Below are 25,736 nucleotides of genomic sequence, written 5' to 3'. Positions count from 1 at the left end.
AGGCACTGGGAATTCAAAGGATAAATCTGCATGAAGGACCATTCGCCTTGCGCCACTTCTGCAGCCAGCCAGAGCCAAGACTGGTCTCAAGGCAATGGGATTCTTATTGTGTAATTTCTTCTCTACGGCCTGGAGATCACAAATATTTCATGATTGCAAGGGCCTGGCTCAAATCGGAGATCTTACTAGAGAAATCGCCTTCCCAGTGATGATTAGAACATAAGAACGGCCATATTGGGACAGACCAAAGGTCCATCTAGCCCAGTGGCCTGTCTTCTGACAGTGATCAATGCCAGGTGCCCCAGAGGGAATGAACAGAACAGGGTATCATCAAGTGATCCATCCCCTGTCGCCCATTCCCAGCTTCTGGCAAATAGAGGCTAGGGACACCATTCCTGCCCATCTTGGCTAAAAGCCATTGATGGACCTATCATCCATGAATTTATCTAGTTCTTTTTTGAATCCTGTTACAGTCTTGGCCTTCACAACATCCTTGGAAAAGATGGGTTGACTGCATTGTTGATTGGCACAGCCTGAGCTGGCCTTAGCATTTTGGGGGTCAGGCCTGCCAAACTATTTTTGGCACTTCCTTTAGATACATGGGCAATACAATCCTCTGGGAGACAACCCCAATTTCCATGTGTGTGTGTGTGAGAGAGAGAAAAAGAGACAGACAGACAGACAGATAGACACCTACCATGCAAACAATGGCTTTGCCAGTCCACAGTAGGTGTTTGCACTGGTCCAGATACAAATCCCCAATGGAGATGAGACCTAAGAACCTAGGTTCAATGGGAAACACTATGGGAACTCAGCGCCTGACCCTGCACCCGCTGAAGTAAATGGCAAAGCTCCTGTTGCCTTCAAGGGTCCATGGTCAGCTCTGTAACCAGCTCATCACCAATTATTTGCACCATCCAGAACAGGAATGGTCAGCCTTTCCTGCCCAAGTGCCACAAGCACAAAATACTTTCCGGGTGTTGGGATGGGCACTGCAGTGCTAGCGGGACTGTCTTCTCCTCCATTCTCATGAGATGCTCCAGCTGGAGCTGCTCTGTGAGAAAGAAAGCAAAATTAACTTGTCCTTGTCATGACTTCAGCAGGGACCCCAGTCCCTTCTGGCTGCTTGCCTGGAAAAGGGTACAGGGAGAAAAAAGAGAGACTCCCCAACATAGCCAATAGCCCAGTGGTTAGGAGACTCACCCAGGATGTAGGAGACCCACATTCAGTCCCTGCTCTATCTGATTCCTAGGCCAGCTCTACTCTGTATGCTATTCTCTGGCCCACATGCTGCAGGTTGCTTAATACATCTGCAATGGATAAGCTGGTAAACCTTTGCTTGCTGTCAGGAGTCTGTCCAGGGAAGCTCATGTTGCTAGCCAGACAGGCTCCCTGACGTAACAGCACTGGTATTGCCCATAAAAAAACCCTGTGATCCCCCAGAATTGAAATTCACTCCAGCCACTGAGGAAGCAGCTACCATACGCAGGGATCTACTGTCTCCTCCACTCTCTTCAGCAAGGGAAATGAACTTGCCATGTTCTTAGAAGCCCAGCACTACTGAAGCTGTGTGATACTATGGACAGCATTCATATACACACACAGAGAACATGAAACAATGGGTTTATCATACACACTGTAAGGAGAGTGATCACTTAAGATAAGCCATCACCAGCAGCAGGGGGGGGAAAGGAGGAAAACCTTTCATGGTGACAAGCAAGGTAGGCTAATTCCAGCAGTTAACAAGAATATCAGAGGAACGGGGGGGTGGGGTGGGGGGGAGAAATAACATGGGGAAATAGTTTTACTTTGTGTAATGACTCATCCATTCCCAGTCTCTATTCAAGCCTAAATTAATTGTATCCAGTTTGCAAATTAATTCCAATTCAGCAGTCTCTCGTTGGAGTCTGTTTTTGAAGCTTTTTTGTTGAAGGATAGCCACTCTTAGGTCTGTAATCGAGTGACCAGAAAGATTGAAATGTTCTCCGACTGGTTTTTGAATGTTATAATTCTTGACGTCTGATTTGTGTCCATTCAGTCTTTTACGTAGAGACTGTCCAGTTTGGCCAATGTACATGGCAGAGGGGCATTGCTGGCACATGATGGCATATATCACATTGGTAGATGCGCAGGTGAACGAGCCTCTGATAGTGTGGCGGATGTGATTAGGCCCTATGATGGTGTCCCCTGAATAGATATGTGGACACATTTAGCAACGGGCTTTGTTGCAAGGATAGGTTCCTGGGTTAGTGGTTCTGTTGTGTGGTGTGTGGTTGCTGGTGAGTATTTGCTTCAGATTGGGGGGCTGTCTGTAAGCAAGGACTGGCCTGTCTCCCAAGATCTGTGAGAGTGATGGGTCGTCCTTCAGGATAGGTTGTAGATCCTTGATGATGCGTTGGACAGCAGTCACACTTACTGAGAGGGGATAGACAATTTTCCAACTTGCAAAAACAAAACAATCAAACAAACCCTCAAACTTGTGTGTGACACTGTCTCGAATGCTCAGAGAGCCACAGCCTGTCTCCGGCCTCTAGCCTTTTCTGTTGGCTTACCCCTTCCATAAGCAACAATGGCTTTCCCACGCACTCACAGCCAGAAGGACAATCTAACTGGGGTAGCCTGGGGCCACGTCCATAGCTGAGTCTGTATGGGCGATGCCACGTGTCTGGAGTGGAGGGGCATGGCAGTCAACCAGCCTGACTTTAAATTGTGGATCTGGGAGCTTCTGACAAGCACAGCCCCAGCAACTATTCTGCCAAACTTGGCTTGATATCCAACAAACCCTCACTGTCAAAACAACGCGTCTGTCCTACACCCTTATTATCATTCCCTGAACCACTTGCAGGTTTTCAGAAACCTATCATTATAATTATAATCAAGAATCATAGGACACTGCGATTTGTACCTGCAATACGTTTACACCGTGAATTGTTTGTAGAAGAGACACAGAGAGAGAGAGAGACCTGCAGCTTCAGTGCCATTCAATTCAGGAGCAGTAACTCCCACGCCATTTGATTTGTCCCCTTTCATTTTCAAATTTAAATTGTACCTGCTGAAAACCAGACTTATATTTACTTCGTCCTCTGCGCTCTTCTTTAGCCTTGAACTGAGGAACCTTGAGAAATGCCCTTGTTTACTGCACCTTGAAATCTCTCCTCTGTGCAGAACCCCTCCTCTGGCTTCCAGTGCCTCCACCCCAAGGCAAGGAGACAGGTTTGTTTGACAAGGCGCTGCGCTCCCGGACTGTCAGTCATTCCTGAAGTAAGAGACACAGCACTCTGGAAATGACTGCAACAGTACTTAGCAAATGCAAAATGGAGAGAAACTCACTGCAGGATGCAAATGCAGCATGAGTCCAGTTTTATTAGAATATTTTGCACACCGTTCCTCTCTTGAAACACAAAGACACTAGAGAGGTGACTGGGTCATTGGTGAGTAGTGATACTGCACATTGAGAGGTAAAGGGAATTAGGCTTATGCCAGCACAAGCCACCCACTGAGACTGGGTCGTCTCTGGGAGCAGGCTTCTGCAAATATAAGGCATGAGTCTGATCTCACTCACACCTGGCTTCAGTGGAAATATTCCTGATTTGCACCTGAGTGAGATCAGAATCAGGCCATCATTTTGACTAAATGATAGACCTGATTCCTCATGGGACCCTGCCTGGTTTACGCTGGGATAACATCACAGATTTCAGCAGGGTTACACCATAGTCAAACTGGACTGACTCTCAGATTCACACCCAAAACCTTCCATTCAGCTGTATAAAGAGCAAGATTCCACTGGGTAACACATGCCCCAAGAGCTCCACCATCATTCCTAGTCAATCGGGGGCTGTATGCTTTGCTGGCCCCTATTTCTCCCAACAGTGGGACATCTACAGTTCTCCATTGCATTCAGCCATGCACCTCTCCCCTTTCTCTCATTTCTTACAGGCCTAAGCTCTGCTACAGCATTATACTAAAGGTCAAAGCCGCTCCCGTTGAACGAAAGGCAAAACTTCCCGAACAAGGATCCACCCCATATAACCTAACAGTGGAACGCTGGACAGTGATTCCATATGTCGCTGTGTCGACAGGCCACTTCATCCCACCGGCTCCCAAATTCAGACCTGGGCTGAGCTGTGACATCGATGGCAGAGAGCTCAATTCCTGTCCCAGTGACACCTCTCCTGCCCCAGCATAACGGGGAGGAGAGGGTGTATCAAGGCCAGGCAAAGCAGACCGCTGTTATTTCTGATCTTCCACTGGGGTAGGTCCCGTTATGCCAGCGGTGGAAGTAAGAGCAGGCCGCTTGAGGCCCTATCTTCTGCTGGGGCCAGGTGGCTGTGGACCGAAGAGCTACCACCACCGCTCTGGAGCTGCCGCTCTTGGAGGATCAGGGCAATACCTCAAAAGAGCATACTTGCCCCTTGCCCATAACACTGTGAGTGGACAGTAGCTCAGGACTGAATCCCAAGCAAGATGCCCCCTTATGAAAGCACAACAGCCAGGCTGTTGCCTCTCATCCCAAGACCAGACCAGCTTGGAATGGCTGCGGCCACCGATGGCCATCAGGCCAGCCTGTCCATGTGGAAGCATCCCCGCTGCACCTGACACCTTAGTTCACAAGCTCTCCCTTAGAGGAGGCTGCTGAACAAAGGGCCTAGAGCAGGGGTGGGCAAACTACGGCCCAGGGGCCGCATCTGGCCTTTTAAGTTGTTTTAATCTGGCCCTCAAGCTCCTGCTGGGGAGTGGGATCGGGGGCTTGCCCCGCTCCACGCGGCTCCTGGAAGAAGCTGCACATCCCCCCTCTGGCTCCTATGCGTAGGGGCAGCCAGGGGGCTCGGCACACTGCCCCTGCCCCAAGCGCCGCTCCCATTGGCCAGAAAATGGGGCCAATGGGTGCTGCAGGGGTGGCGCCTGTTGATGGGGCAGAGGGGGGACATGCCGCTGTTCCCGGAAGCTGTTTGAGGTAAGCATCACCTGGAGACTGCAACCCTGACCCCCTCCCATGCCCCAACCCCTTTGTCAGCCCTGATCCCCCTCCCGCCCTCCAAACCTCTCAGTCTCACCCTCCTGCACCTCAGAGCTCACCCCCCCACCCACACCCCTGCCCCAGCCCGGAGTCCCCTCCCATCCCCTGAACTCTTCATTTCTGGCCCCACCCCAGAACCCACACCCCCAGCCGGAGCCCTCATCCCCAGCCACACCCCAACCCCAAATTTCGTAAGCGTTCATGGCCCACCATACAATTTCCATACCCAGATGTGGCCCTTGCGCCAAAAAGTTTGCCCACCCTGGCCTACAGTTTCACCGGGTCCCCACTCTTGTACTTCAGGAGAATTAAATTCCTCCAGCTCCAAAGGAAACAATTCCTGGAGACCCAGCTCGTGAACCCTGACTTTCAGCCAGGGCCAGGCAGAGAGAGCAAGGAACGGGGAAGCACCATCATAGTTTTTTCCCCATTAGTTTCCCCCGCTTCCTGGTTCTGTTTTTCCAGCTAGCAAGGCCGTCCTCAGCTGCCTCCAGAAGAGGTGCCTGCTTATTTCCCTGTCCTTCCACTCCAGGTAGGTGTTCCTCTGCAGGTAGCGGGACAGCCCCAGCTTGCGCCTCAGCAGCGCCTTATCCACTTCCTCCAGGATAATCAGGATGATGCCAGCTCTGCCCTCCATGAACTGCCAGGACTGGGCGATCTCAAGCTCAAAGCTGCACCACTTGCTCTCCATGAAGTGGTCGGAGATGACCGCGATGACTTTCCTGCTGCTCAGGAACCCTTCGTGGATGATGTTGGAGGCAACGGGTACCCCCGGCGTGAAGTCCCGGTAGTGGAGGCAGAGGTGGAAGGGGGGCACTCCCCCCTCCAAGGTCTTGACCAGCTCCTTTCTCACCCATTCAATGTCCTTGCTGGAGTGGATGACAAAGGCGTCGTAGGTGTCATCCCTGTCCGCATTCCGCTGGCATCCGCTGAGCAGTACCAGCCTGTAGTACAGGTTGAAGTAGTATTTGTAAACGAGGAACAAGAACAGAGCTCCAGCGAGGGCCGTGCCCACAGAGATGGCCACCAGAGTGGGACTGAGTTGGCAGGAGGAGAGGTCAAAGTTCAGCACACTCGCATTCTTCAGGTGCTTGGGGCTGTTGCAGACCATCAGCTCGGTGCTCCAGAGCAGCTCCCCGTGCTCGTTGGCCCACTTCAGGAAACTCAGGTGGCTGCAGGAGCAGTCAAACAGGTTGCAAGAGAGGTCCAGGTGGACCAAGCTGCTCGGCAGGCTCTCCAGAGCCTTTTCTGTCAAGACAGTCAGCTGGTTGCTGCTAAAGTCCAGGACAGTGAGGGCCTGGAGAGGCTTGTAGGTCAGGTGATCAACGGTCAGCAGCTTGTTGTGGCTGATGTTTAGCTTTTGCAATTTACCAAGGGAAGAAAATGTGCTCAGAGACACCTGTATCAATTTACAGCTGGAAACATCCAGGGTGAGGAGCTGGGTCAGTTTCATGAAGCTGTCACCCAGGTTGTTGTCCTTAAAGGAGTTGCCGGCCATCTTGAGCACTTGCAGAGACTCTAAGCCACAGAACGTACACTGGGACTCGACATGAGTGTTGGTGTAGGAAATATCAAGGTAGATGAGTTTCCCAAGGGAGAGGAAGACAGGGAAGGTGCCAGAACCCTCCAGCTTCGAGTGCTGAAAGTCCAGAGATACCAGCTCATTGACACCCCAGCTTCCGGACATGCTGATTTTGGAGTTGAAGCTCAGGTTCAAGTGCTTCAACTTTGGGGTCCCAGACAGGTAAAAGGAGCAGCATTGAAGGAAGCTGAGCTGGTTCTCACTCAGATCCAGGACCTCCAGGTTAGGCAGATCCACAAATGTCTGCAGGAAGCCAGTGAGGTATTTGCTTTTGGTGATCCGAAGTACTCTCAGCTCTTTGAAGGAGGACAGCTTCCGGGCAGGCACCTCATTAAACTTGCAGGTCTTGCATTCCAGCTGGCGTATTCTGGAGGCAGTAGGGACTGCTGACATCTTGTTGAGGTAGATATCCACCATTCGAATAATGGAGGTGTTGACCAGGCAGTCAAAGAGAGTGTCTGTGCAATTATAAAACCTCTCGAAGCAAATGAACACAAACTCCTGAAGCTGCACCTGACACAGTCCATCCAGGAGCCCATTACTAAAGTCCTCCACTCTCCGAATGTTCCTGAACTCTCCAAGAACTAGTCTGTTGACCTGTAAGCCAGCAAGGCCTTGGATGCCAGCCTTCATAACACTGGTGTTCTCAAAACAAGCCCTCAGAGACAGCTCATGAAGATGAATCCCCTCAAAGGAGCCTGGCTGAATGTATTTTATATCATTGAGAGAAAGCACTAATGTTAGGTTGAGCTCCTTCTCTCCTTGCAAAACATCCAGGTCTTCTGTGGAGATAGATGAGATCTTATTCGATTGAAGGCTCAGGAATCGGAGAAAAGTCAGGTTGGAGAAATATTTGGGGAGCTTCAAAGAGTCTACATTGTTCTTGGCCACATTCAGTTCCTGCAGAGTATGTAAGTGTCCAATAGGCAGGTCAGCTAGCGAGGATATGTTGTCTTCCACAGCTACCAGCTTTTGCAGGGACGTCAAACTATAGAAGGCTTTTGGACTCAGATGCCAGAGGGGATTTGCAGTCAGAATCAAGATGAGCAAATTATGAAGATCCTCAAAAGCATAGTCTTCAATTGTCTGGATGCGACATCTGTTATGCAAGAAAAGAGAACAATATACATGAAGCATTATCACTTCTGTCACACACACGCACATGCCTATGGGTACCGCGTTACTGCACTGGGTGCAGACACAGTGTCATTATGCCAGGTGCATGTGGGTATGGAGCATTACCAAGCTAGGCAGCTTTGCAGACACACCATTATCAAACCTGGGGCAATATTATCACACCAGACCTATGTGTGAACACAGCATTATCGCGCAGAGATGCAGATCTTTCCCGACCAGGCAAAAAGAAATCAGCTTAGTGGAAAGGAAATGAATGCTGACACATAGAACACATCTCTCACATCTCTTCTGCCCTGCCTAAATCTGGAATTAAATTTGAAAGCAAGGGATTTACAGAGCCGAATACAGTGAGGCAGGGTGCAGGCTTCCTTTACCACCTGGCAGTCCTAATCAAAAGCACCCATTGACATTCCAGGGTTTCTTCACCACCAAAAGGCCTTAAAACAGAGGCTGAGTGTTTACAAGGCACCTAGGAGATCTGGGTACCTCATTCCATTTAATGTTAATGGGAACTGGACACAATTTCCTCAGGGAGCTTTGACAATCTCAGCCTTCATTTCCGGAATGAAAGGAAACCTTAAACTCAGAAGAGTGCCGCGGAATTACCAACAATCGATGGGAAGACCCTAAATTTACATCAGGGTGCGGAATGTTGTATGTGACTGAATCTGCTAGGGACAGTCTTCAGGATTTGAACCCTGAAGTGCTAAAAGCATGAGCCTCTATCGCTTGAACTAACAGACTAAAAATGCCACAGCCAGAAACAGTAGCAGAGTCGTAAATCTCTTACGTGATTCAGCATGAAATGTGGAAAATAACCCACATACTCCTAGTATGGGTTACATGCTAACCTCCCCTAGGGAACCTCATCCTGAATGTCTAAGGTCTAGTGGGTTGAAACCCCATATTGAATACCCATTTATAATAATAATACTATCTTGCTCTCTTATAGTGCTTTTCATCCATAGATCTCAAAACACTTTGCAAAGGAGGACAGTATCATTATCCCCATTTTACAGATGGGGAAACTGAAGCACAAAGTGGTGACGTGACTTGCCTTTGGTCTCCCAGAAGACCAGTGGCAAAGCTGGAAATAAGACCCAGGTCTCCTGAGTACTAGTCTAATGCTCCATCCACTAGGCAACACTGCCTCCATCACCAAATCTCCTATATGATGCATACACTCTAACCAATCCCACTGGGTTCAACAGCCACGTTTAAGCCCAGGAGCTTCAGCACCGTACACATGAACCTCTACCACCTGGCCTAAAGCATTTAGGTCTGGATTGAGCAGTCCGTCCCTATTCAGCAAAGATAAGCACAGGCTTAAGTGCTTTGCTGGATAGGGGGTGTACTTAAACATGTGCTCAAATACTTTGCTGAATTGGAGCTTTAGTTCCAGCAGCAGAGGCTTATAAGGAGTCAGGTACACGTATTTTAGTCCTAGATGAAGTCTGAGCTCTAATTGCTAGTCTAAAGGAAACTGTTCCTAGAACAACATAGAACACAGCTTCAGCTCCTAGCATCCACAGAGGAAGGAAAGGCCGACTGCTCCTCTAAGCAAGGAGAGTTAGTGAGGGATTAGCGTGTAGGGATACAGGGTTCTACCCTGAACCTCCAAACCTTAATGCTGTGGCTCAGTCTACACTTAAAATGCTACTGCACTTCAGAGTAGACGCTCACTACAGCGACGGGAGAGGTTCTCCTGTTGCTGTGGTTAATGCGCCTTACCGGGTGGCAGTAGCTATGGACTGGTCTACATTATAAATTAGATTGACCCAGCTATGTCACTCAGGGATGTGAAAAGTCCACCCCCTGAGCACCGTAGTTCAGCTGACCTCAAACAGCGGTAGGTCGATGGAAGAATTCTTCCATTGACATAGCTACTGCCTCTTGGGGAAGTGGATTAATTGACAGGAGAACCCCCTCCCATTGGCACAGATAGTGTCTACACTTGAAACGCTGCATTGATGCGTCTGGGCCGCTGGAGAGTTCAAGAGTAGACAAGCCCTAGGCTGATGGAAGAACTTTTCCATTAACCTAGCGCTGTCTACCCCAGGGGTCAGTTGGCATTTATGTTTCACAGAGGAGTTGATTTTCTACTCTCCTGAGAGAACTAGCAATGCTCATGCTAGTTATCAGCATAGATCAGCCCTGAAACAGCTCATTGGGCTGGAGGGAGACAGACAGAGAGGTGCTGGAACAATTTTTGTAGTGGGGGTGCTGAGAGCCATTGAACCAAACTGTAAACCCTGTATATAAGGGAAACCACTTCAAGCCAGGGGGTGCAGCACCCCTAGTTCCAGCACCTATGGACAGGCACAGTAAACAGCTATCTGAACTTAGAAGGGAATATCCTTGACAAGCCCAGCAGCATTCAGCAATTGCTCAGACCTGGTGTGGGATTTCTCTTATGCTGAGAGCGGAATTCATCCCAAAGCAGGTATCCCTGATGCGAGGCCAAAGGCACCACTTAAAACTACATCTCAGATCTCATGTGAGGCTCTAGTGGGTGTAGAGTCTGAAATGGGCCATCGGAGCTGGAGAGAATTCCATCATCAGAGGAGACGTGCCAGTAAGAACCTGGTCTTAATTACCGTGCAAGCTCTGTGGGGTAGGGAGCTTTTCTTCTGACATGTCTGTAGAGTGCCGGGGGTACCAATGCCTCTATGTAAATAATAGTAATCATTATTATTAATATAATTCACCATTCCCACTGAATCTTTAAAGTGCAGGTCAGCTATGTAGGAGTGGTGTCATTGGTCTCCACATTTACTGTCTCTAGGTGATCTCCAGGTCAAATGTGCCCTATTTACCACTAAAAAGATGCCTATTTCTTCACTTGCAACCCACAAAATGCCATGTGACACTTGCACTGGGTACAGAGTAGCAGCCGTGTTAGTCTGTATTTGTTACAGTTACGTGTTAGTCCACCAAATGCATCCGATGAAGTGAGCTGTAGCTCACGAAAGCTTATGCTCTAATAAATTTGTTAGTCTCTAAGGTGCCACAAGTACTCCTTTTCTTTTTGCACTGGGTACTATCTATCTTGTGCATTGTCACCCATAATGCAGGTTGTGAAAGACAAATAAGGACTTCCCTTACTTCTGTGACCCCCCATTGCCTCCAGATTAACCCTAACCCTATCCTTGCATGAATCCTTGAGCACAGCAGCTGAAAGAAGAAACTGTGAGACAGCAGTAGCTGATATTTGTTACACATGTAATTGATGGAGGCCAGTCTATCATCTTGTATTACATCTTTAAGTTTTGTGAATCCTTTCTTTATCTAAATTGTCCTTGGCCTTGATCCTGAAGCATAGGTTATCCCACAGTGGTACGAGAAGACAATTAGTAAGACTGAATGCTGTCCTCAGTGACACCCGTGCAACTGCTTCACTGCCCATGTGCCGTCAAAACAAGGGGTCGCTGATTGGGACTCAGGAAATAACTCTGCTGCGGATGCACAAGAAGAAAGGCACTTCAGCCCATCATCCCTTCGTAGAGTTGTCTCTGACAGTCTAACAGAAGTAGTAAAGCAGAATGCCCCCAAGGAGCAGGTCCTTTTAGTAAGAAGATGCTACCCTCTGCACCGTCAACTTTTCAGAACTTCTGCCTGGGCATCCCCAAGGAATGAACATGAGTGAAATGAAGTGCAGGAACTGCACCTTAGAACAGCATCACTGTGATAGCACTGGGCATAATCTTAAATTATGATGCAGGATTAGAACCCTTTTTTAGCCAGAATCACCCGTTGAGCCACACAGACACAAGAGCAAAGAGGGCAAAAATAACAGTGCCTGTCCCTATGTCAGTGCATTGGCGAGTCTGAAACAGGATTAATCAGTGTGACGCAAAAGCCCTGTCTGCATTCAGTAGGACAACACCAATGTGAAAGGTTCCATACCTAGTGAGGTCCAGAAACCTCAGTGCAGGGATTGCTGAGAAATAATTTGAGGTCAGTGACTCCAGTGGGTTGAAACTCAGATCCAAGTTCTGGGTGGAAGGTGGGATTTCAGCAGGAACTCCAGAGATGTTCAACTCCATGCATCTGTAAGTTATGTTGGTGATCTCCTGCAATATTCACAGAGCCAATCCACAGATCAACATCTAGATTCCACGAAGTGCTGAAAAGTTAAACCATCAGAAAACTATAGAGAGCAGGCTAAATATCTCTGTAACAGACAGGTCCTCTGGGCCGCACTGAGCGACAGGAAGCAACATCATGTATAGTCCAAGCATCTGCACCTATTCTAGTAATAGCATTTCTGCTTCCTAAACCAATAACCAATATAATTACAAGTGTAATCAGGCACAAATCCACTGGGATTGTGCCTACTTATATCAGTGGTGAATCTGGACCAGAGCTTTCAAAGACCAGATTCTTTGTTGCATCCGATGAAGTGAGCTGTAGCTCACGAAAGCTTATGCTCTAATAAATTTGTTAGTCTCTAAGGTGCCACAAGTACTCCTTTTCTTTTTGCAGATTCTTTGTGATGCTGGTAATACACCAGGGAACAGATATACTCTCAGACAGTAATAATCCAAAATCAGCATTAAACTTAATTCTTAAAGAACATTTAACTTTATTTCTTATAGAACTCGTTTATTTATAAAAGTGACATCTGGAAACAACCAACTCAGCAACAAGTTGCTGACCAGTGGCTGCAAAACCAACTCTGCAACATATTACAGTAATAACCTAAAATATTACAGCTTACAGTAGTAATACTACAGGGTCTGAGGTCTGGTCTACACTACAGAGTTAGGTCGACCCAAGACAGCTTACGTCAACCTAACTATGAAAGTGTTCACACTTAAATTTCACTCCCGCCGACACACCTGCACCGCTACGCCAACTTAATAACTCCACTCCATAAGCAGCGTAGAATAAAGATTGATGTAGTTAGGTCGACACAACGTCAGTGTAGACACTGCATTGATTATGTCAACTGTTACTGGCTTTCAACACTCATCCCACAATGCCCCACACTGACTCTACAATCGATACAAGTACTCCTGGTGAGGGCTCGCACTGCCGACACAGGGAACAAAGAACAAACACACACAAGCAATGTAATTACTGCGGCAGCTGTATGCTGACAAAAGTTAGGTCAACTTAATTGTGTAGCGTAGGCATGGCCTGAGTCTATTGCTGTAGGAGAATAGGACCCATTGGTTAATAACTACACCTTAGCAATACCAAGCATATGGAAACAAAGCTAAAATAGGTCAAAGCTACTTTTTCTGGTGCAGGGAGTTGGTTTAGACCAGGATTTCCATGGTGGCGTATGCTTTCTGCTTTCTGCAAAGCTGCATAATACTGCTGGCAAAAGACAATACACCCCACAGGAAGATGAGCACTCAGGACATCGGAGACACAAATATCACAGGCTGGGGAAAGCTGCTCTTGAGAAACAAAAGGATTTGGTTATTTAGAGATCACGTACCTCCACACAGGGGTTGAGGCTGCTGGCCATTAACTGCGACAGGAAAAGTGTGGCCAAAGACAGCACAAAGCAGGTTGGAAAGGAGAGAGCTTCTCTCCTGAACATCTTCAGGAGGTGACCATCCGGTGGAAAGAACCATAAGTGAAAATGAAAGACTCTAGCAACTCTCAGCCCACCATCAGTGCCCAGAATCTGTTCCCAACGGCAGAGGGAGGAGGGGGAAGTGAAACTGAAAACAAGGCGGCTCTGAGGCGTGCTCTGAGAACAACTCTTTTCCATTCAGTTGCTTGTAAAGAAGAGGAAGTTACAGGAAAGCATGACCTCCTGGGCAAGAAGCCCAGAAGTGCCTGGGTCCCATCAGAGCAATCATTTAATGCCTCAGCTTAAGATGGAATAAAAAGGAAACCCAGCCCTTTGGAACTCATCTTTCCTGGGAGAGAAAAGACATCCATCCCACACACTAATACATCTGAATGCACTAGGTGCATCCAGTATTGGCACTGGGTTTACCCTCACAACCTCTGCCTGCCCGTCATACCATACAGACTAGAGGAGCGGGGGAGGTTATACCGGCATTACACAATGCTCCCATCTCAAGCAGAGCAGCGGTCTGCCGGAAACAAGCAGGATGGTACCAGGCATGTGCAGGGAGCAAAACATGCTGGGTGGGGCTGGGAAGTGACCCAGTCGGAAGGAGACTGCTGGTGTGGATTTCCACAAAGGAGCTTTCACCTGGCTGGGATGGCACTTAGGGCACAAAGCATTGGGCTCATACTTTGTTAAACACTGCTGTTTGTTCAGATGTATCTACAGCTGTTGGCCAAGTTGAGAGCTCTTCATCTCATGCTGCCTGCCCCCAGGCTGTTAGATGTCTTCCTCCTTCTTCCATTCCCCCAATCCTGGACAGCCCTACAGACGTGATTTGTACCAGGATAGAGCAGCTCTGGCCACGCCAGCATTAAGACACTGTGCCTTCTCGGATGCTCGTTCTTGGGGAGAGTCGAAAATCAAGCCTGGCAGTGCTGCATTTAGACCATTTCTTCCTATCCTGATATAAATATACCTTGTCCAAGGACTTCACCAACAGATTTCAAAGCACTTTGCAAATACTAACTAATGTTTTTTCTAGCTGGGGACATCCAGAAACATAAATCCAAATTAACTAAAGGTGTGAATTTGAAGTTAATTAGTAAAACCGCATTCAACCCCATTAAAAAAATTAAACTAAACCAACTTAAGGCCATGTTAATTCTGAATGAGGTTGTTCACACAGGGGTTTAATGCGGTTTAACTAATCCTCTTCAAATTCACAGTTTAGGTTAATTTCCTGGAGGCCCCCAAGTAGATGGGCCCAAATGGGCACAAGCCCCTGTGAAACAGAGAAGTGTTATTATCCCCACTTTTGCAAAGGGCTTGTCTACACTACAAATGCTATACAACTGCTGTACTGGCTTAGCTAGACTGTCAGAGACCCCAAGACAAGATGCAACTTATCCCAGCAAAAGGAATTCTTTTGCCAGCATAGTTAAACTACCTCCCCGAACGACATAAACTATGCCGGCAGGACGTCTCGTTACATTGACACCAGGACGTTTGCCGGTATAGCTATCACAGTTGGTTGTATGTGATTTTTTCCCACACTCTTGTCTGACACAGCTCTGCTGGCACAACTTTGTAGTTGAAATCAAGGCTCAGAGGTTAAATGACTTATTCACCATCACTCAGAACATCAGTGGCAGAGCTAGAAATAGAACCCAGGAGCCCTCGCTGAGAATTGCATGCACTAACCACTAGCCCACACTCTTCCAGATCCTGCATTGTCTATCAGTGGCTGCACGGGTAAGGCCTTTTTCTCCTTGAGAACATTTATCACCTCACCTGTCCTTAGGGTGTGAGAAGAGAATGAACGATCCTGCCACCTGGAGACCAAACGAGGCAGCGCTCCTTGTGACTGAAGTGGTGCACCAACATGTCCCTTTGAGATTTAGTCGTGTGTTTCAGGGTGCTCCTTCAAACTGAACCATCACACTGCTCTTTAATTGCATTACCCCAGCATGCCAGGGGATGGCTCACATACTGGTCCTGATTATTATTAATCACGTTTATGACAGAAGTGCCTAAGGCCCAACCGAGCATGGGACCCTATTGCGTTAGGCGCTCTGCCGAGTAGCAGACCAGGCCAGCCCTAAAGAGTTCACAATCTAAACAGCCAGGACACACACGGGGTGGAGGAAGGGGACGAAGGCACAAGCAGAGGGAACAAGGACGTGGTGCATGGGTGGTTTTAATTGGGAGGGGATCAGAAGAGCGAAGAGATGTGGCAGGGTAGGGGAACGAGAGGAGAGGGGAGAAAGAGGGGCAGGTGTGGAACAAAGCTGAGGTGAACAGATGGTGCGGGGGGGAGAGGACTGGAGCAAAGAGCCAGTCAGCACGGGCTAGAGCAAGTGCAGTTCAAACCCGAGAACATGGTCTGAATGGCCACAGCTGCAGCTGCTCCGACTGGCAGAAACGTCTGGCTGACCCCTCTCCGAAGTTCTTCCCCATGGCGAGGGCGGAGGAGGAGGGAAGGCCACCTGGGTCACAGTGGCCTCGGGAAGAAGGCGGATCTCCCCGGTATGGTTCTGGTCTATTATGGCAGTGCTGGGGGGGCTGGGTGTCCCGGCAAGGCCCCAGAGCAGCGGACCGTGCTGTGTCTGTTCCTGCAGTGCTCAGCCACAGAGGCGGGCGGCTCTCAGAGGATGCGGAGATGGAGAAAGAAGTATGCAGAGGCAGAGTGAATTATAAATACCTCTGTACACGGTGCTAAGCACGACACTCCTTTCTCCAGGGAAATCACCGGGCGCAGGGAAGCAACGGGGGAGAAAAACACTGTGGGCGTCCGGCTGGCAAAGGCGAGCTCGGCTCCAGTCTTCTTGGTCTTTGGCAGGGTCACAGCTATGCCCTGCTTGGCAGTCTTTTGTGGGGGGCGGCGGGGGAGGAGAATGGACAGGCTCAGCTACACAGAGGACACCTCCTCCAGAGCTCATGGGCCAGATTCAGCCCCACACTGGCACTCGGGCTAGCGCAAGGACAGAGGGGAGGTTGCTCATGCCTTCTCTATGCCTCTGCCACTGGTGACCACGTTGCAGGGGTGAATTTCTTCTCTAGAGTCTGGTCCTGAGCCCACGGAAGTTAGTGGAAATATTCTCATTGACTTCAGCAGGCTCTGAATCGGGCCTCTGGTGAGGAATCCTTACAAGGAATTTGACCGGTGACCTTCTGAAACGAATGCAGTAGCACTAAGTTAAAGGAGAATGATTTAGTTCGGGATGGGTCCTGTTTTGAGCAGGGGGTTGGACTAGATGACCTCCTGAGGTCCTGTCCAACCCTGATATTCTATGACTCTATGAATCTTCCCACGTCAGATGCATTTGCCCTATTCTTGGCTTCCAACAATGACAATCATATGTTTTCTTGGATTCTACCCTCTCCCTGACTGTGCCCAGCTATGGCAGGAAAGCCTGGATCATCCCTGGCTATGTTTCATAGGGAGGTTACCTCCCTAGTGCTGCCTATTCTATAAAGCCCTTCTGTCGTTTACCCAGTTTCCATTGTGCAATAAGCCAGGTACAAGCAGGGAGTTGTAACTCATGGTGGACAGAGCCACTGCGGATGTGCTGCTTCCTTGGGTAGAGGGGGAGCAGAAGAGCACGGTGGGAGGAGTTGTTGCCCAGGGAAGAGGACGCACTGAGATCTCCTCTAGAATAAAGGCGCTCTGCACCCTAGCCTTTGTTTCTGTGGGGCCCTCGCAGCGAGCCAAACCTGCAGCCAATGCTTAAACCAATAAAAATAAAACACATCCTGTCATTTGCTAACAGATCCCCTGCTCCAGGGCTGGCAGCTTGACTCAGCTCTGCCGGCGTGCATCCATGTTATTGGGAGTCCGAATCCTCCACTTAGCCATTCTTGGCCCTCTCCTTCTGCCTACCAGCGACTTCGTCCCCAAACTCAGCTTAGCAGCCAACCTCTCAGGCTCTTCCCCCTCGCCCCCAACACAGGGCACCTTCCCCCCTTTTGGTTCCGTTCTGAATCGTACTGACTCACTGCGGTGACACCTTTCAGTTCGGTGGATACGGGGTACACGTCTGTACACAGTGGCTCGGCTTGCAGGGGAGAAGTAGGACCGAAAGGAAGAAAGTTAACAGTGTACAAAGTGAGATGCAGAGACACGCCAGGGCGGAGATGGAGCAGAGTCAAAGCCAGGGAAGTCACCAAGGAGAAATGGAGCGTAGACAGCCGCACTGAGAGCGCTGCACACTAGCTGCAGGGAGGAGGCTAAGGCCTTGTCTACTGGCTACATAGCTGTACCCAAATCACAGTGTCCACCCCGGGAGATACTGGGATCTCTGTATCAGTTTAAACTCACCCCTTAGGACAGGTTACACCAAGAAACCTTCCCCACCTAGGCAAGGCTTTCTAGTGAGGGCTGGAGAAAGGTGAGCGAGCAGGGTGTGGAAGCTGTATTGGCATGGGGAAAGGTGAGCCCAGCAATGAGTGGGGCTGGGGAAAGGTGAACGTGGCAGTGAGGGAGCACTGGAAGGAGGCAGGGAAAAGTGTGCGGTGGGGATGGAGGCCTGGAGGAGAGGGTGGAAGGAAGCAGTAAGTGGGGGGGATTTTGGTGTCTGAGCCAGTCGTGCACAGGAGTTTTACAGGTGAGATTTGAAGGGAGGAGGAATTCTGGCATCATGGGCCAGCAACTTCCCAGCTCCGGCAGGGTGAGCAATGGGGCAGGGGGTGGCTATGCAGTCATGGAAGGTTGGGAGGGGCAAGCAAAGCCATCAAGAGTGTGCAGAGAAGGGGGGCAGTAACTGTAGATCCAGAAGCAGCGAAGAGTTTGTAGCAATACTGCGTACGGTCATCCACATTAGTCCCCTCCAGACAACTCCTCCCTACAACCCTGGTGCCAATCAGAGACACTCCCAGGCCCGCTTAGAACCAGTTCTGTCTTTATTTCCAAACAGAAACACTCATCAGCATGGTCCCACTGCCAATAACTTTCCCCAATGTTTCAAAGATCACCTGAGACACCGGATCCTCTGAGGGTTCGGCAGAGTCCTTCTCTAAGCCAACGGGACCAGCTCCTTCTCACTTGAGGCTCCAGAGAAAGAGGCTGAGAACTGTAAGGGACCTGGCTTAAGATAACCCCTCAATGCCCTAATGGGAGGCCTTAACCTCTCAATTCAAGGGTTAATACAAGTGACTAGCAGGCAAAGCAAGGAGGGCTGTTTCCAAAAGGTGTGGGAAGCACCATATGGCACTCTTCCTCCTCCACCAAGGAAGCCATGGATCAGTGATTAGAGGCAAAGGTCGCAGGCCATCAGAGCAAAGGCCATGCAGTCAAACGCCGAAGGACCATGGCTTACTGCCCACCAGGTACAGAACAGGATAATGCCTGCCCTGTCCGATACAGATCAGAACAATAACAAGAGTAAAAGCCAACCGTGGCCCAACACTGGTGCATGGAGCAACGGCTCCTGGAACATCACGCAGCATCACCCCCACTCAGGGGCCCCAGGACCAGGAGGAAGGGCGCAACAAGTCGGAAATCTTCCCCCGCTCCATCATTTTCAACAGCCACGCCTGCTCCGCGCTGATGTTGTGCGTCACAAACTGCAGAGAGAAGTGCAGTTGTTATGGATCATTTCTTATAGCACCCAGAACTGTGTGCTGAACATCGCCCAGAACAGACAGAAAGCAGGCCGGACCCACAGCTGGTGTAAATCAGTGTCAATGGAGTGACTCCAATTGAGACCAGCTGGGGATCTGACCAAAGATCCCTACCCCATGAAATTTACAAGCTAACATCAGTATGGTGCCATGCTTCGAGCTTTGAACTGGGGACCAAGTGACCTGGGTTCTATTCCCAGCACTGCCAGTGACTCACTGCATAGCCTTGGGCAAGTCACTTTGTCTCTCTGTATCCACTCTCATCCTTAGTCTTTCCATCCTGTCTGTAAGCTCTTTGGGGCAGGGACTGTCTCTTGCAGTGTGTTTACAGCGCCCACACAAGACTGGCCCCTTCTCAGTTATAGGCTCTAGGTGCCACTGCTATTAATGATATAACTTTAATAAACGGGGGTAAAAAGACAGGAGGGAAGGGAAAGGGTCAGGAATGGCAAGGGTTAACAGCACTACAGTAATGCAATTATGCAGCATGGCGGGGTAAGGGTGACTGGGTTTCTGTATTTTAAACAAATGAATGGCTCAGCTGCCTAATTTCTTGCAGATGGCATGGAAAAAGTGAGACTTAAGCAGGGATTTGCATGAGATCAGGAAGGTGGCTTTGCAGGCCCCAGTGCCTAAGCATGAAGATGGGCACCAGGGAGGAACAGACAAACGAGACAGTTAAGGCAACAGGAGGGGAGACCAGCTCTCAGAATCAATAGCAAGACTCCCGTTGATTTCATCTGGCACTGGATTGGGCCCATATTGCCATTCCAAATGCTGTACTGGAGTGGATAGAGTCTAAACCTGAAGCCCTCTCAAAGAGCTCCCAGCAGCTACTCCAGTCCCAGCCTCTCCCAAGAGGAATCACTGTGGGGAATGATGAAGAAGCACTGAGCATGGGGGGCTGCCAGCTACTCCAGTCCCAGCATCTCCCAGCGGGTGGCGTCACAAGGAACAGGTTAACATATCGAGGATAATCTTACCACGCCCTGGCTCAGATGCTCCGTGTCATAGTAGTGTACTGGTGTGGTATTGTCATGCTTGTCAGGGTACCCAAATCCTATGATGTTAACCTCATGACAGATATGGAGGGCTAAGTTCAAAGCGATGATTCCAGTGGTGGAATACTTCTGGATAAAAGGATATGACACATTTTCAAATTGCATTACGCATTTTGATCTCAACTTTTACCACACCAGCCCCAAGCAACCTGGCTACATCCGGGACCAACTGCCCCCTCCATGCCCCACTTAGCAGAAAAATACCAAGACAGATAGAAGGGTGGAGTTTACAGGTCTTGCCGTTTCTGTGACAAAACCACAAGGTGCAACTTTTTAAAGTGATGCTGTGCAGAACAGAGCAGCCTTTAGTGAGAACGAGGCCTTTGGAAAAGTCAAATGTTAACCACAGTGGAGATCTATGAGCTTTTGGAAGGAATCCAGCAGGCACCGCAGGTCTGCACATACTACTTAGCAAGCATGTAATCTGTCCCTATCGGACTTCTGGGTATGCCTCGTCTGGGTATGTACTCTCCCTGGTTGGCGTGTTAGCATTGTTCTAAATTCGAGCCCGTGCATTAAATTCCAGCCTAATTCCAGTTACAAAACTGCAGCGTCAGTCATTTAAAGGCAACATCAGCCTTCACAAACGAACACCTGTATTAAAAACAAATAAATGAGACCAAGCAGAACAGCTACAAAGCTCAGCTCCAGAGCAAACGTAACATCTGTAGGAAGAGGCCCTGAAATATAAACCCTTGTATCAGAGACCTGGCCTGAGGCCTAAAGCCTGAACCAAAGTACTTCCAGGCATTGCTAAGCAAAGCTGGGCTGTGAGCCAGAGGCAGGCCCTAATTGCAGAACATGGCAAGAAAAGGGCTCCTACAAAGCACGCGCTAATGATATAAGTAGTAATAAGAGGAACATGTGCCAAGATGGCACTTGGACATCCTGATACAAGCACACTTCACAGAGATAACAAGGAACAGGCAGGTGCATCCCAAAGACAGGGTCAAAAGGACAGCGTGATGGACAGAGCTGTTTGTTTGAACCAACATGATCAAAGGGGGAGACAGCACCCTAATGAGCCAAGGGGCTGTACCTCAATACGTCAGGAGGGATGAGAAATCTGTCCTGCAACTGTATAAAAATAGGTCCCGGAGCGCATATCTTTGTCCAGCTTAGGGGGCAGTGGAGTGTCCCACCACTGACTGTGCTGTGTCCATTGCCAGGAGGCACATATTCGTAGTATGTCCTGTAGAGTCTATATGAAACTATTACTGCGCTTCATTGGACAATAAACCTGGCCAGGTGCCTTCATACCTTACTAGAGTCTGTGGTCTTTGGGGGTTCTCTCGGGGTCTGCTGTGTCAGCTATCTGCACAGAGCTGGGGCAGCACACAAAGGGAACACGCACGCAGCCGACTGTTATCATCATCGAACCAGAGCAGAGCACCCCACCGGTAGCTACCGACAACACCATCCGGTCTCCGGTCTCTAAGTACACACTTCGCACTTTCCGCATGGACAGAAGCACTTTCAGCGAGGATACGTTGTAGCACACGGGTTTGGAAATCTGGAGACTTGGGTCCCTGTCCCAATCCCAGCCCTGGCTATGAATCACTGCCTGACCTTGGGCAAGTCATTTAGACACCCTGCCTCAGCTTCCCCCTCAGAAAATGCCGATTACAATGCTTCCCTAATTCGTGGTGGTGGCTGAATTAATTAATGGCTGCAAAGCGCTTTGAGGATCAGGACAAAAGACAAAGAATGATTATACTTATTAACTAGATAATCCTTGGTGCCTCAATGAGTGGGGAAACTAACGCTACAGAAGGAGTTGACAACAGAGCCAGGATTGAGCCTTCCTGCATACCTCACTGTTTTAAGGGATGCAAACCTGAATTCCCCTCTTCCTGTAGAAGCCCATTATCAGTATGGGCCCATCTGATGGGGAAAGAGAAGAACCGAATACACACAGCTTGGCTAAGCATTGACCAAGCTGGGTAGACATTGTTCAGTCTGGCATGGCAAAGAATGGTGGGATGAAATTAAGAAAGGGAAATTTAGGCTGAATGTCAGTAATATACAGACACAGACCCAGTGGATGGGGTAGAAACCCCCATCGCCCATTTAGAGCGAGGTCAGCCACAGCAACAGAAATCCTGCTAAAGGCATGCACCCGGCTCTGGCAGGCAAATGGATTGGATGATCGAAGAGGTCTTTCCCCTCCACCCTTCCATCTCCTTCTGCAATTCTGCTTTGGGCAGTACTGTACTGCGGTGAAGCAGGAAGGCACAGAGTTAAAGGAGGCAAGGAGCTTTCTCCATGCCAGGCAGTCAGGGCTGTACCTTGCCCCTCTTCTCCAGCTGAAGCAATTTGTATGTTGCTTCGTAGGTGACGTAAGGGTGCAGAATCCGTAGGTGAGAGGCATTCCACTTCCATTCACTGGGAGGCTGGCGCCAAAACCCCCGTACAGTCTGTAGGGGAGAGAGAGAGAGGGAGATTTGGATCTAGTTGCAATATCCCAGCCTGTTGACTCGTTAGGAAGCAGCAGAGCATAGGAGGACAGGTGGTTAGTACAAATAAGAAATGAATACATAGCAACAGCCACAGGAATTAGCACAGAGAGATCACATGGAGCTAGCAGACATAAGTAACCTGACCAGACAGGTCAGTACCAACAAGTAACGGGCAAATGGCTAGTAACTAAGTGGAAGATTTTCAAAGGTGCAAATGAGAGTGAGGCATCCAATTGCCACTGAGTTTCAATGGCAATTGGGTGCCTGACTGTCAAAATCCCATCCTGCATCTACCCTGGTGCTGTCCAGACTCTGCTGCCCATGTTCGCACTGAGTAACAGTTGGCTACAGGATTAGAATCAAGCGGACTCTCTGCTGAGTAAGGATGCCAAAGTCTGGTCCCTTCTCCTGCTCCCAATGCCATCAGCCTTCTAGGATTAGTTCCCTTGTAGACAGTCTTCCTATTTAATGACGGATGAGTTCAGAGCCAGATTGGACCAGAAGCTTGGGGTCACCCCACTGCTCGTGGCAGGCTGCTTATGTGCACCTCGTGGTATGGAAGAGCACAACAGAGCCCTGAAACCTCTTCACTCACCCTTATCTCATGCCACCTGGCCGAGCACCTCCTGATAGCCCTTTGAGAAGCCTCACCTTATTCCTTGTTTTCAGCAGCATTTCCTTCACCCAGATAAAATCCAGACTCTTGAATGCAATGAGCACCATCAGCGTTTCATTGTCATTGTTATCCAGAGGGTTGGGCAGTGCAGACTCGGGGAAGAAGAGCCGGATGCTGGTTTTCTCACCCACGTCTCCCTTGTGCTCTTTCACTGGAGCATTGTTTAACCTGAGGGGTGAAAAGCAGAGTGCTGAGAGCATGCCAGATATACAGGTTGTCATGGAACAGGTCGTGTGCCACTGCCAGATGGAACACAGGGCCAGACTTGTTCACATGTGGGGGTTTATTTTACTTTACTACTTTGTTATTTACAACACCTCGTGGCCTCAATTGATATCACAGCTCCAGTGTGCTAGGCAATGCATGCACACATAGTAAGAAATGGTCCATGATCCAAAAAGCTACATAAAGGCAAAGGATGGCAGAAGGCAGTATGATTTTAGCCCCGTTTTGCAGATGGGGAATGGATGCACAGAGAAATTAAGTGACTTTCACTCAAGAAATCGATGGCATTGCCAGAAATTCAACCCAGATCTCCTGCGTCCCAAAGCAAGACCTTGACTACAAGACCATTCTCCCTTCTGCTGAATGAGCAAATGGAAGAGGTCAAAGGATTCATCTACACTGCAATAAAAGACCCGCGGCATGGGCGTGGCTGGCCCAGGTCAGCTGACTCAGGCTTGCGGGACTCGGACTGTGGGGTTAAAAATTGCAGAACAGACAGGATTTTTATTGCAGTGTAGCTGTACCCACAGAGCGCCCACAGAAAAGGCCTGCAATTTTGGAGGCTGTGAATTCTGACAACCATGGCATCTACTTGTGTGTTTGGCCAAGGTCATTAGGCTCCCTGAACGCAGGGGTCAAGCTGGTTATACAAAAAGAGTTAAGCACATGTACATCAAGCCATCGGTTCCCCACTGCGTGTTGGTCCCAGGGAGCATCCGGTACCTGATGACGATGTTGTGCGAGTCAATCACTGTCCCAAAGCCTCGGCCACGAATGGAGTTACTGTTGCCGACCACGACGCATCTTCGGCACCGAAGACTGGACAGAGGAGCCAATGGAATGCATGTGAGGCCCTGTTCGGCCCAGTTCCTCCCTCTCTAGAGCAATATCGCCCAGGGCTTGTCTGGACTACTGATGGGTCTCCCCAGAACAATGCCACGTGACTGCAGAGCAGAGGAAACCTGGAACTCAGCCCGGCCCCAGGAGAGTTCAGCTGCTCCTGCTGTGCTCAGATACCAGGAGCGGGCTTGGCAAGGTACGGAGCGCTGCCAATCCAACCCACAGAGCCCGTCTATTAGCTGGTTAGCTCTGCAACACAGGGATGGTGCACTCCGCTCGGCTGGATGTGGGCCACGCCCCAGTGAGAGGAACAAGACATGGAGTCTTCCCAGCCTACTAAGAAACCTGCCTGTGGCCTTGGCTAAGCTGGTGGAGGGGGAGGCAACAATGGTAACACAGTCTGTACTGAAAAGGCCACAAGGCACTGGTGGAAGAGGGAAGCAATCCAGTGGCTAACAGATGCCAAGCAGACAGACCATGCTTCACAGCCAGTAGTGGACGAGCACCACAGACATATGCACGTACCTCTGTATGCCCTGAGCGTTCCCACCCTGGGAGGAGGTAGATGCTGATGGGGGAGGAGGAGAGAGAGCAGGGTGTAATAGAAATTACAGGGCAGCGGCTAGTGACCTTTCTGAGGCCCTGGGCGCCAAGACAGCCCAGAGGGGCAAGCCAGAGGGGCCTGCAGGGAGAGTAGAAGGGGCCTTTTGGGAGGGCAGGAGAGGAACAGGGTGTCAGCAGAGGGGATGGATTGGAGGGGAGGTAAAAATGGGAGAACTTTAATGAGCCTCAGGTACAAAAGGTGCCAAACCCTTTTTTGAGATTTCCCACCACTAACACCCACCATTGTCCCACCGACACAGAGCCACCAGCCCAGCCCCCTACCGCTCAATGGACTTTGGCATCCCCTGCTGGGGGAGGAGCTGTAATGTGTGGAACGCATGGAGAACTGGACGAAAAGGAGAAAGAGGTTAAAGAATGACACAAGAACACAATAAACACAAGAACAAAAGAACTAGGGATCACCAAATGAAATGAACAGGCAGGTTTAAAACAAACAAAAGGAAATATTTTTTCACACAACGAACAGTCAACCTGTGGAACTCCTTGCCAGAGGATGTCATGACGGCCAAGACTATAACAGGGTTCAAAAAAGAACTAGATAAAATCACGAAGGATAGGTCCATCAATGGCTATTAGCCAGGATGGGCAGGAATGGTATCCCTAGCCTCCCTTTGGCAGAAGCTGGGAATGGGCGACAGGGGATGGGTCACTTGACGATTTCCTGTTCTGTTCATTCCCTCTGGGGCACCTGGCATCGGCCACTATCGGAAGTCAGGATACCGAGCTATATGGACCTTGGGGGTCTGACCCAGTTTGGCCATTCTTATGTTCTTAATCATCTACCTGGGCCAAGTGATCCCTTCCCGAAGACACGACCCCCTGGTTTCATCCACTCCTCCTCCTGTTTGCCGAATAGTCTCCACATCCTGGGTATGTCTACCCAGAGACTCAGGGTGCGGCAAGCTGGGGTGTAAATCTACAGTGCAGTAGCTTGCCATGCACTACATGGCCGCGTGGACC

The 25,736-nt window shown here is 49.5% G+C and overlaps 2 protein-coding genes across 3 annotated transcripts; both read right to left on the bottom strand.

Moving 5' to 3' along the window:
- Positions 1–5,204: 5,204 nt before the first annotated feature.
- TLR4 (toll like receptor 4) lies at positions 5,205–14,069 on the bottom strand. 2 transcript variants are annotated; one of them, XM_038374816.2, is made up of 3 exons: positions 13,186–14,069; positions 11,643–11,809; positions 5,205–7,698 (listed from the first exon to the last, which is right to left on the bottom strand). In XM_038374816.2, exons 1-3 carry the CDS (start codon positions 13,462–13,464, stop codon positions 5,448–5,450), a joined length of 2,697 nt encoding a protein of 898 aa, XP_038230744.2. In that variant the 5' UTR covers positions 13,465–14,069; the 3' UTR covers positions 5,205–5,447. The 2 variants fall into 2 exon arrangements, with proteins under 2 accessions (XP_038230744.2, XP_043354774.1); XM_043498839.1 differs by lacking the exon at positions 13,186–14,069 and adding an exon at positions 12,578–13,173.
- Positions 14,070–17,964: 3,895 nt separating this feature from the next.
- On the bottom strand, positions 17,965–25,241 carry LOC122456863 (CMP-N-acetylneuraminate-beta-galactosamide-alpha-2,3-sialyltransferase 4-like). Its single transcript, XM_043498626.1, has 6 exons — positions 25,038–25,241; positions 24,036–24,131; positions 23,063–23,255; positions 22,241–22,369; positions 19,875–20,021; positions 17,965–18,834 (listed from the first exon to the last, which is right to left on the bottom strand). Exons 1-6 carry the CDS (start codon positions 25,055–25,057, stop codon positions 18,727–18,729), a joined length of 693 nt encoding a protein of 230 aa, XP_043354561.1. The 5' UTR covers positions 25,058–25,241; the 3' UTR covers positions 17,965–18,726.
- Between the last annotated feature and the right edge of the window lie 495 nt (positions 25,242–25,736).

The sequence above is a fragment of the Dermochelys coriacea genome, chromosome 16 (genome assembly GCF_009764565.3).
Source record: "Dermochelys coriacea isolate rDerCor1 chromosome 16, rDerCor1.pri.v4, whole genome shotgun sequence".
NCBI classification, from domain to species: Eukaryota; Metazoa; Chordata; order Testudines; family Dermochelyidae; genus Dermochelys; species Dermochelys coriacea.
Note: the sequence above shows the minus strand (reverse complement) of the source record. Positions and strands in the feature narration are given on the sequence as shown.

Excerpts from the sequence above, each read along its gene's own strand:
- TLR4 (XM_038374816.2), bottom strand. The coding sequence starts at position 13,464 with ATGGAAAAGAGTTGTTCTCAGAGCACGCCTCAGAGCCGCCTTGTTTTC. Across the intron at positions 11,810-13,185 it reads GCCTCAACCCCTGTGTGGAG|GAGATCACCAACATAACTTA; the intron begins GTACGTGATCTC and ends TGAATATTGCAG. Across the intron at positions 7,699-11,642 it reads AGGTTTCTGGACCTCACTAG|ATGTCGCATCCAGACAATTG; the intron begins GTATGGAACCTT and ends CTTGCATAACAG.
- LOC122456863 (XM_043498626.1), bottom strand. The coding sequence starts at position 25,057 with ATGCCAAAGTCCATTGAGCG. Across the intron at positions 24,132-25,037 it reads ATGCCAAAGTCCATTGAGCG|TCTTCGGTGCCGAAGATGCG; the intron begins GTAGGGGGCTGG and ends TCCTCTGTCCAG. Across the intron at positions 23,256-24,035 it reads TCGCACAACATCGTCATCAG|GTTAAACAATGCTCCAGTGA; the intron begins GTACCGGATGCT and ends TTCACCCCTCAG.